Below are 10,958 nucleotides of genomic sequence, written 5' to 3'. Positions count from 1 at the left end.
TGCATGAATCTTGAATGAACCAAATGAGAACTTGAACAACAAAACTATGAAATCATGATCATCAAATGAACTTAATGAACGATTATAATGGCAGATGGCATGATGTGAATCAAAATGACCAATCAAACCCATCCAGTTGAACTAGGGTTTCACACAAATGACGAATAGACAAACCAATCCACAAATGTCAACCATACCTGATTAGGGTTTCAAGCATAAACTACAATCTAGATGCAAATCAGGCAAACCAATATCATAAACCAAGAAATGAGGCTTTACAAACAATTCCATATTAACAGGTCCACTAATACCATGGTTAGTATGTGATGTGAATGATGGTTACAATGCATTGCTTGAATGTATGCTTGTAATGTTGTAGGGTAAGTTTGAGGTGTTTGGCATATGTAGAATCAGATAAAGCATTGGTGTTGCAAGGCTTGACATGCTTGGAATCAAGAACAAAGGTTACTTGCAAGTGAAGTTATGCCATGAAGTTGAAAGAAAAGGATGAAAGCACGGGGACACCAAATGGAAACTAGGAATTGGAGTTTGGTGATTAGATGAGTTGACTTTGGTCAACTGGTTGATCAGAAAGACAACAGTTGACCAAAGTTAACTATAAGGAAAAAAATCAATTTTTTGTAATTCATTGTATGGATATTATATGGAAATTGTAACATTATATGTGTGAATGCAATGAAAGTCTTTAAATGAGAAGTGCTCTTATGACTAATGAAACATGTTTTAAATTCAAATTCCCCTTTTCCCTCTAAAAGTCACATAACCATGATCTTAAATGCACCCTAAAACATGAATCAAACGAACAATGGATGCAACATGGTCTTGAAATTCATGTACCATGAATGAAACATGTTAAACCTGACTAACAAAGCTATGAATCAACTAGAAACTTAAATGACAAAACTATGAAACATACAAGAAACTTGAACCAATGAAGCTTGAATGCTCCATGGTCTTTAAATCAATGCATGAATCTTGAATGAACCAAATGAGAACTTGAACAACAAAACTATGAAATCATGATCATCTGATGAACTTGATGAATGATTCTAATGGCAGATGGCATGATGTGAATCAAAATAGCCAATCAAACCCCTCCCGTTGAACTAGGGTTTCATACAAATGATTAATAAACAAACCAATCCATAAATGTCTAGCATACCCGATTAAGGTTTCAAGCACAAACCACAATCAAGATGTAAATCAGGAAAACCAAGATCATGTACCAAGAAACAAGGCTTTACAAACAAATCCACAGTAAGAGGTACATTAATACCATGAATCAACAGCTAGGGTTTCAAGCATTGGTCAAAGGATAAGCCTCCCACATTGACTGCAAGACAAAAAACCCTAGTGCTTGATCCTTGGCGCAAACCAAATGCTTTTGTTATGCATAAACACTCAAGCCTTTGAATCTATGATGATGTTGATAAAAAATATGGTATGAGTTCATATGACATTAAATGAATGCAAATGAATCTTAAACCAAAGTCATATGAAAGGTGAAAATGGGAGGGCAAATTTTGGGGTATGACAACGTTGTCCAAGAATGTGACAAGAAGCATGGGGATAGAGCTCAAGCAAATTTCTAAATTATGTGAAACTCAGAACGTGGGAAAGTATATAGGAATGTCATTACGGGGGGAAATTCTTAGAATAAGAGATTACCAATATTTCTTGGAACAAATTTCATATAAGCTAGCTAGCTGGAAAACTAACCAACTTTCTTTTATAGGTCGTGTTACTTTGACGAAGAGTGTGCTGCAGTCAGTTCCAATTTACCATATGATGACAAATATTCTTCCCAAAGCGTGCATTAAAGATATTCAGCGTCTTCAAAAGAGATTTATATGGGGAGATACCTTGGAGAAGCGAAAGTACCATGCCATTAACTGGGATATGTTAACCAATCACAAAGATGCAAGTGGCATAGGGTTCAAGAAACTTGATCACATGAATAATGCTTGTTTAATTAAATTGATTTGGAAGTTACATTATGATGGAAATGATCTTAGACGTAAAGTGATGAAGAATAAATATCGAGTTTCTAATATTAAAGAGTATAAAAGTAGAAGAAGTTATGATTCTAAGCTTTAGAGAGATATTGTTAAATTGACGACAAAAGTGTAGAATTATGGGAGTTGGAGCATTGGGAATGGTTCAGACATTGATGCTTGGTCAGGGTGTTATATCAGACTGGGTATTATCATACAAAATCTGGAAGTGGACATTCTTACAGACCTTCTGCATGCTAAGGTGTGTGATCTAGTGAATAACTTAGGTGATTGGGATTAACAATAGTTGAACTCGTGGCTGTCGTATACAATTATGCAGAAGATAAAAACAGTACCCCCTAAGACTGCTTATGGAGACAATGAGTTTTTTTTGGCTGGAACCAGAAGAGATGTTTTTTTAGTTAAGAATATGTATGTAAGTATGGTCAAGAAGGATGAAATCATTAATTGCAGTTGGAAGAGGATTTGGAAAATGGAAGCCCAAGACCAAGTGAGGTGTTTCATTTGGATGCTTAAACATTATAAATTACTTACCAACTTTAGTAATAGTCTACAAGGATTAGGAGGAGCTAATTGTAAGCTTTGTGGTGGTGTTAGGGAAACACCTTTGCATGCTCTGAGAGGTAGTCCAAAAGTCATGCTTCTTTGGAGAAATAAGGTGTCTGAAATAATAAATCTGAAGTTTTTCTCCATAGATTTGAATGCTTAGATTGATTTGAATTTGAGAGAAAACAATAGTTGAATTGACTTTTGGGTGGTTGTTTGTCATATTTTATGGTATTGGCGTAACATGGAGATGCATGATACGAATTACCGTATACCTTTATTTTAGGGGATCTATGTTCAAAGAATGGCGAAGGAATATAGGGAAGCTATGAAGAACAATGTTGTGGCTGTTCGAGGTGATAAAGTAGTGGTTATAGTTGGATGGAAGCCTTCAGAAGAAAATTGGGTCAAACTTAATATAGATGAAGCTTGCATGGTTGGAAGAAAGTTAGGTTGTGGAGGTATCAAGGTGATATGCATGGTGTTTGTAAGGATGATTTTTCAAAATATATTGGGGAATGCAATGCCACTAAAACGGAATTATGAGGAATATATGAAGGGCTATCCCTCACGAAGTAGTTAGAATTTCAGAAAGTAGAGTTGAATATTGACTCTTTGATCATTGTCAGAATGCTTGAAACAAGCAAAACACCACTTATGAACGGAGTCTCGATGGTCAATGAGATTTTACTTGTCTTGGAGATGCACGATGAAGTGAAGGTAACTCTTTCCTATAGGAAAACGAACAGTTGTGCGGACGCGTTAACGAAAGTTAGCACTGAGCGTGAAATATATCTAGAATTTGGAGATCAAATTCTAGACTTCATTAGACAATTTTTTACATCTGATGCTACGAGATTCTTCATTCCAAGATTGGTTCGTTGTAATTTTTTTTTTTTTTGGCCTTGACCCACTTTATTAAAAAAAAAACAATGTCAGTAAATTGTTTTGGATATTCATATGATTAAGAACCACTATTGATTATGGATATTCCATATCCCTGGATTAAAAACATATGTAAGTGCCAAATTCAGATATCTAATTTCACAATTATTTCTTTAGTATTGTTTTCCTTTTCAAGTAGAAGATCAAACAATTATTCTTGTTTCTGTCTTTTGGTTTCTCAGACCAAAAGACGGTCTATAAACAAAGACAGTATTAAGTGACTCCTTGCGTGAGTAGTCATAAACGTTTCATCGCACCACAGTAAAAAAAAAACGTTTTTGAAAGGAAAAAAAAGCGGGATTAGGGTTTTGGAGCGTAGTTTAGTTCATTCAGCCACTTCATTCTTCGTCTTCTTCGTTCTTTCACTACTTTCTTTTTCTTCCCAAAATGGTGAACCCAAAGGTCTATTTTGACATTAGCATCGGAGGGGAGTTAGAGGGTAGGATCGTCATTGAACTCTTCAACGACGTCGTTCCCAAAACCGCCGAAAATTTCAGAGCTCTATGCACCGGCGAAAAAGGAATCGGCCCCAACACCGGCGTTCCTCTCCATTTCAAGGGTTCATCTTTTCATCGCGTTGTCAAAGGCTTTATGATTCAAGGCGGCGACATTTCCGCTGGTGACGGAACCGGTGGTGAATCCATTTACGGTACGTATTTCGATGATGAGAACTTTGACCTAAAACACGAGAGGAAAGGAATTTTATCCATGGCGAATACTGGTCCCAACACTAACGGTTCTCAGTTCTTTATTACCACTACTCGTACTCCTCATTTGGATGGAAAGCATGTGGTTTTTGGGAAGGTTGTTAAAGGAATTGGTGTGGTTCGTTCTGTGGAGCTTGGTGTTACGGGAGAGAATGATCGTCCGGAGCAAGATGTTGTTATTGTTGATTGTGGTGAAATTGCGGAAGGCGAGGATGAGGGGGTTATTAACTTTTTCAAAGATGGTGATACTTTTGCTGATTGGCCGGTTGATCTTGAGACGAAACCAGAGGAGCTTGAGTGGTGGATGAGTGCTGTTGATTCTATCAAAAGTTTTGGGAATGAACATTATAAGGTGAATATCAATAAATGATGTGACTTATGTTCTTTTCAGTGATAGTTTTCAGTAACTTAGATATTAGATATACATGGTTATTAATATTGATACTATGTATTGACTCGATACAGACTGAACACAATCAATACAAGCCTCTAGTGTGTATCTGCTTTGGACATGAATTCCTATACAGAATCCCTAGTGTGTATCTTTTCTTTGATAGTCTGATTTATGGCTGGAATTTTGATTTATTTTAGGTTTGTATACGAATCATGTATTTGCTTATCAATTCTATATGTTACTTATTTTTACTTAAAGATGTCATTTTTACTCAAAAATGTCATTTTTACTCAAAAATGTCATTTTTATCAGTGATGTGTCTTAGATTCATAACATGATTCGATCCACAAACAGAAAATAGATTATCTGATTCATAATTTGATCCTTGAAGCTTAATGTTTTCCTTTTATTAGGAATTTAGTGCTTAGTTTTGTTGGTCATTATTCTGATACGATGATTAACTTTGTGGTATGCTGATGCACTGTGTTCTGTGAAACAGAAGCAAGATTATAAGATGGCTATCAAAAAGTATCGCAAAGCTTTGCGCTATTTGGACATGTGTTGGGAGAAGGATGGCGTCGACCAAGGTTGGTTCTCGTTTGTTTGTTGCTCTTAATCTGTGCTGATCAGTTTTTGGTTGTTACTGTGGTTACTTACTGCTTTGCTTCTATAGTATCTCAACTCTTGGTATGTTTTCCTGACTTTGCAGAGAAGAGCACTGCTTTAAGGAAGACAAAATCTCAAATCTTTACCAACAGTTCAGTAAGTATCATGCTGTCATCATTTTCTGTGGCTAGGATTAGAGCATACTTGTCCTTTAAACTAGTGTGAATTGAGAGTTGAGACCGAGCATCATTGTTTGTTGTCACAAGTTAACTTTGCTACAAGCTTGACTTGTTTAGTTAGAGGCCTAAGAAAGTAAGAATGCTTTTATGTTTAAAACTCTTCACAAAATTTTACTTATGCACAATCACTAACCAGCTGATTTTCAATAATTAATTTCTACATTGAGCATCAAGCTATCAGCATTTAGAATGCTTAGTTGCCTGAAAAATCCCGTTTTTGAAATTTGAACAATGAATGCTAGTTTTTTTAATCATAATTTTGCTCAGATTGTACATGTGATTGGCCCTTGTTTTTGTGAGTTTAGTTGGCATTCCTGTGTTCTTATTCTATAACTGTTTTCTTGAGTGGTCAAACACCTCGTGAGTGATTATTTTTTCGGAGACACCTGTCCGCTCTACCCAATACTTGCTCTTTTAGGCCCAAACTAACAAGGTGGGAGGAGGTGATAATGTATATGATCATGATACATAATATTAGTCACTGCTTTCCTCTGACCGGGTCTGATTGATTCAACAGAGAAGCTTATTTTATTTTTCCTTGCCTGTTATAATGTCACATTCTGTAGTGATTTTAGTTTCTTCATTCAGTTCTCTTAAGCTAAATTTGATTTCGATTTTCAGGCCTGTAAATTAAAATTAGGTGACCTTAATGGAGCTTTACTGGATTCAGACTTTGCAATGCATGATGGAGACAATGCGAAAGCTCTGTTTCGCAAAGGCCAGGTTGGCATCTTTCAATAAAGAGAGTAGTATAACGATGAATGTGATTGATCATGGCTACTAAAGCATGTCCTTTATCTGCCTTCCCTTTTATTCTGTCACTGTACTTTGAATTTGATGCAGTGCTTCCCACTTATAATTTTGTTCTGTTTTGTGATTGTTTATTTTGGTCATATCCTATGCTAGTAGATATCGTACCCGTGTTTGCTTCCTCATACTGTATGCTTATGTAAATTGTGTAATACCTTTACGCATGTTTGGGAATTTGGAGGGAAAGGAACTGGAAGGGGCTAGGGTTGACAGGATATGGAAAATAAGTGTAAAACCTCCCTATCCTTGTTAGCATGTTACAAATAGACCAAAGGTTAAGGGGAAGGAAATTTAGAGTTCGTTTAATTTTGAATGTTAATAATAATTTTTTTACACCTTTTCCTTCTAAAGTACGAAATTGTTATTTGCTGCATGAAATAGGGTAAACTAGTAAAATGCTTTATTTTTCCTCCTAAACCATCAAAATTATAGGAACTCTGAACATGCATAAGAGAAGTATTTTAAAGGATTTTTTAAAAGTTTATATTCTCTTCCCCCTTTTTTACGGAACTCCTAGACTAGACAAAAGATAACAAAGCTACATTGGGGATATATCATTCCTGCACTTTACAAGCTGAAACATATCATGTATTATATATAGTAATAGTAATTTGTTGTGTTTTGGTCTGCTTAATTTCAGGTGTATATGATACTCAATGACCTAGATGCCGCTCTTGAAAGCTTCAAGAAAGCATTAGAGTTGGAGCCAAATGATGGTCGGTGACTATTTAGGTTTAACGTATTTTTATTTCATTGCTTGCCTGTTACATCATATGTGCTTTTCAAAAATTTAAAGTCAATTACTTTCTTAAAACTCCGGGGTCTTGAGGGTGGCTGTTGTTGAATAGTGAATTATCCTAGTTCTTTATGAAACTGAGGATATTTTTTCATATATAGAAACATATTTTTGACTTACCAGGTTATAGTCTATTCATGATAAGACATTGCTGAAACAAAATAATCGTCTTGTGTTTATTCTGGCTAAGAAAGGGTCTTCTTCCTTTCATTATTTTTTTATCACATGCTTTCTCCAATCATTTCTACATGAAATCTCTAAGTATGATATTAATACCTCGAAGTGTAAATATCATTAGTTGCTTTTAAAACACAGTTTTTCTTTGCATATGAAACAGACATGAGTATATATTTGTTTTACTGGATTTTCCAAGTTAACCTGATATTTCTGGTAAATTGACACATTCCTTGCTCTGTTCTTCAGGAGGGATAAAAAGAGAGTATGCAATTGTCAGGAAGAAGGTCAATAATTCACATTTTTTTTATTCCTTTACCATTTCAAATGCTGTTTAGTTCATTGAAATGAAGTAGGTTTATTCTGTTCACTGCTTTTGGTTACAGGTTGCGGATAGGCGTGATCAAGAGAAAAAAGCTTATTCTAAGATGTTCAATTAGCGGTTATGATGTTTGTGGCTCTATGGTCTGAAAATATCAGATTTTTGTGGGAAGCATGTCTGATTACATACATAGTCAACAATTTCTGATTTTCTTTTAGTGATAGTCTAAAATATCAGATATAGTGTATGTTTTTGAATTTATGCCTTCTAAACTGAATTTGTGATAGAGATGTTCTTATCACCATTTTGTCAAACTCTTTGAGCATCAACCAGTAATTTTCTAATAGAGATAGACAGATTGAGACACGACAGAATGAGTAATGTCAACTTGTTTGTTTATCTGTGTATCCCTCAATGGTATTTGGTCCAGTACTCACATGTTTTTTTACCGAAAATTAGTATTACGCTTGTACAAATCAGTAAAACTAAAACCAACCTCTATTGATATGGATTTAATTGTTATCAATATTATTAAAATTAAACAAGTCATATTATCTCTGTAGATGATTATTGTGTTGTAGATTTATGTAATATGTGAAGTCACCCACCCATTTTCCTTATCATCTTTTGAAGACATTTTCTCATTTTGTACAAAATGGATGACTTCTTTGTTGTTTTTATATTACTTGGTGATCTTCTGGAGTGTTGTGATTCCCCCCCTTCAGACTTGACTAATGATTTAGCATGGGATTTGGGTAAAGCACTGTTTATGTTAGTTGTTATTTCCTCTTGAACAATTGCATCTTTGATGTTTGCATCCTTTTCCTTGTGCAATTGGCCTGTTGTATTTCTTCTCTTTGTACTCAATGTTCTGCTGGAATAAAAGTGGTTCAATTTGGATAATGCTAATTCATGGGTAGCCTCTGCTGCAAGCTTTTGTTCAGCGGAAATAGAAACACGCCAGTTTGCCTGTGATGTTCTTTCTTCAGCTCTTCTTGTTAGGTCATAGCAGTCTTTATGATTAAGCTGGACAACAGATGTGTGATTTTCTGAATGACTGATCTGTCGAAAAGCTTCTGCTTTAGATACTTCCACAGCATCTGACTCAAGTAGTACAGCTTGTAGCGTGAGCTGCAAGGTTTGAACTGCCCGCCTCCTTAGATGCAGGGTTTGCTTCAGTTTTGCCCTTGTTTGCTTTTCTTTCTTTATGTTGAGCTTGAGCCTTTCCATTTCATTGCGTGCTTGATCCAATGCATGGTTGATTTCATAGATCATCTTTTCTGTCTTGAGATGGTCATCCCTTTTGGATTTGATGTTCATTTGGATAATCTCTAGTTGGGATTCCAACTCCAAGATGTCAGTTTTTGGTGTTTTTGAATTTTGTTGAGCATTAGCTAGATTGGCTTTCTGCTTTTCAAGTTCATCTATGAGAGGCTCGGAGTCAAGCCAGGACTGGACAGCTTTCTCTTTAGCTTTATGGAGCTCTTTCTTTGTCTCATCACGTTCTGCTTTTGCAACTTCCAGTATAATTCTATTCTTCTCTTCAACCTCTCCTTTGTAGATGACCCTCTCAAAACTTTCTTGTGCTGATGGCATTTTGTTCAAAGGTCATGCATTGTGAGCATTTAAGTTGGTACCTCTCTTGTGTATTGTTTCTTTTGTAATGGTGGTGTGAGTAGTTGAATATATTTGAGATAATGGTCTTTTAAATTAAATATTTGAGATTCCTAAGATGCAATAGTTTCCACCGCTTTCCTTTGTCTTTTATATATGTAAATACTTGGTCATGGCATGTGCTATGCGACTCAGACTCGTGTGCGAGTTTGCTTATGTTAGCTTTGTTTTTGTTGGTCGAATGTGCTTTCCATAATCTGCACGAGCCATGTTACATTCCTTAAAGAAGGCATCTAGGAAAGAGAAGTATAAAATGAGTCCTCAAGTTTTATTAGGAGGTTGATTTATCTAATACGAAATTTCTTTAAAACGAAGAACTAAATGTATTTAATTAAGATTTAAATAAAATTTTAAATTTAATTTATGTTTTTATAATGTTTTTGATATTCTAAATATATTCATGATAAAAAGTTATTTTATCATTCGCACTAAATTATTATTTTTTTTAAAAATTGAGAACAGATTTCTTCACTTTTTCATCTACTCTCCAATACCATTCCTTGGAATTTCCTTCAGACTTACCGAGAAGATTGGAAGGAGAGAAAAAAATAATGGTTTTTATTTATTTATTTATAAAAAGCAATGAAAAAATGTTTATGATTAAATAATGACGAGGGATCAAACTGCTCTTTAACACTTGATTTTATTTTTATCTATCAACTTTTGGTAATAAATAAAAATTAATTCTTTTTTATATTTCTTAAAAACGCAGCATGATTCTTAAATATTTCTAAAACTCATGAATCTTAATAAAAATGTTTTTTCTTATGTTTAAATGAATTTCATTTTTTATTTTCTTTAAATTAAATTCTATTATATTCACCTAAAGTATATAATTAATCGTGATTCTAACTATTTCTTTAAAAAACCACAATTCTTAACAAAATATAGTATCTTTTAATTTTTAAACAAATTTCATTTTTCCTGATTTTCTTTAAATTAGATTATAATATATTCACTTAAAATAATAATGAAACTGATATATTTTAAACTATAGTACAAAATATCACTTAAAATGTGTATAAAAAATAAGAAAATTGAGAGTTCAATGATAGTACACTGCCAATGAAAAAATATTACATATCCATTCAATCAAGATATTTTAAAATATCAAATCATATAAAAAATTTAAAATTTAAAGGCCGACTTAGCGGGATACATGATTGTTAATTGAGAGTGTAAAAATAGTTTATATGGACACCATCCATTTTCTAAAAAATTAAACAATAAATAATGTGTGCATAATAATTTAGTTTTGAATAAAAACAAGTAAAAAATAATATGAATTCTATTAAATTAATTTAAAATAAATAATGATACTAGTACATTTTAAACTATAATACAAAATAATACCCACATGTGTATAAAAACAATAAAATTAAATAATAAATAATGAGTTTATAACAATTTAGTTTTTAATTAAAAAATTCAAACAATAATATAAAAACTTTAATAAAATATTCACTTTATATACAAATACTTTTGATTTACAACATAGTTCATTCTTTAATTTTACCCTTTTTAATATAATTTTTTAATATAATCGTATAATCTATTTAAAAAATTATCAATTTCATAGCGTACTTTAAGTGAAAAAATATCATTTATTTAAGTAAAATAAAAAATAGAAAAATTTGCTTAATATTTGCGAGGAAACAATTCTTTTTTTTACAAATCATACTTATTATTAAGAAATATTAAAATTCATG

At 33.3% G+C, this 10,958-nt stretch overlaps 2 protein-coding genes across 2 annotated transcripts; one reads left to right on the top strand and one right to left on the bottom strand.

Moving 5' to 3' along the window:
• The first annotated feature begins 3,644 nt into the window (after nt 1–3,644).
• Nucleotides 3,645–7,974, top strand: LOC127074476 (peptidyl-prolyl cis-trans isomerase CYP40). Its single transcript, XM_051015802.1, has 7 exons — nt 3,645–4,586; nt 5,128–5,215; nt 5,338–5,390; nt 6,095–6,196; nt 6,924–6,999; nt 7,503–7,540; nt 7,640–7,974. The coding sequence occupies exons 1-7, from the start codon at nt 3,915–3,917 to the stop codon at nt 7,691–7,693; spliced, it is 1,083 nt and encodes a 360-aa protein (XP_050871759.1). The 5' UTR covers nt 3,645–3,914; the 3' UTR covers nt 7,694–7,974.
• A 201-nt stretch (nt 7,975–8,175) lies between these two features.
• On the bottom strand, nt 8,176–9,171 carry LOC127136635 (uncharacterized). The gene has a single exon (XM_051063171.1). It carries the CDS (start codon nt 9,169–9,171, stop codon nt 8,176–8,178), a length of 996 nt encoding a protein of 331 aa, XP_050919128.1.
• Between the last annotated feature and the right edge of the window lie 1,787 nt (nt 9,172–10,958).

This window comes from Lathyrus oleraceus, chromosome 4 (genome assembly GCF_024323335.1).
Source record: "Lathyrus oleraceus cultivar Zhongwan6 chromosome 4, CAAS_Psat_ZW6_1.0, whole genome shotgun sequence".
In the NCBI taxonomy this organism is placed as follows: domain Eukaryota; kingdom Viridiplantae; phylum Streptophyta; class Magnoliopsida; order Fabales; family Fabaceae; genus Lathyrus; species Lathyrus oleraceus.
Note: the sequence above shows the minus strand (reverse complement) of the source record. Positions and strands in the feature narration are given on the sequence as shown.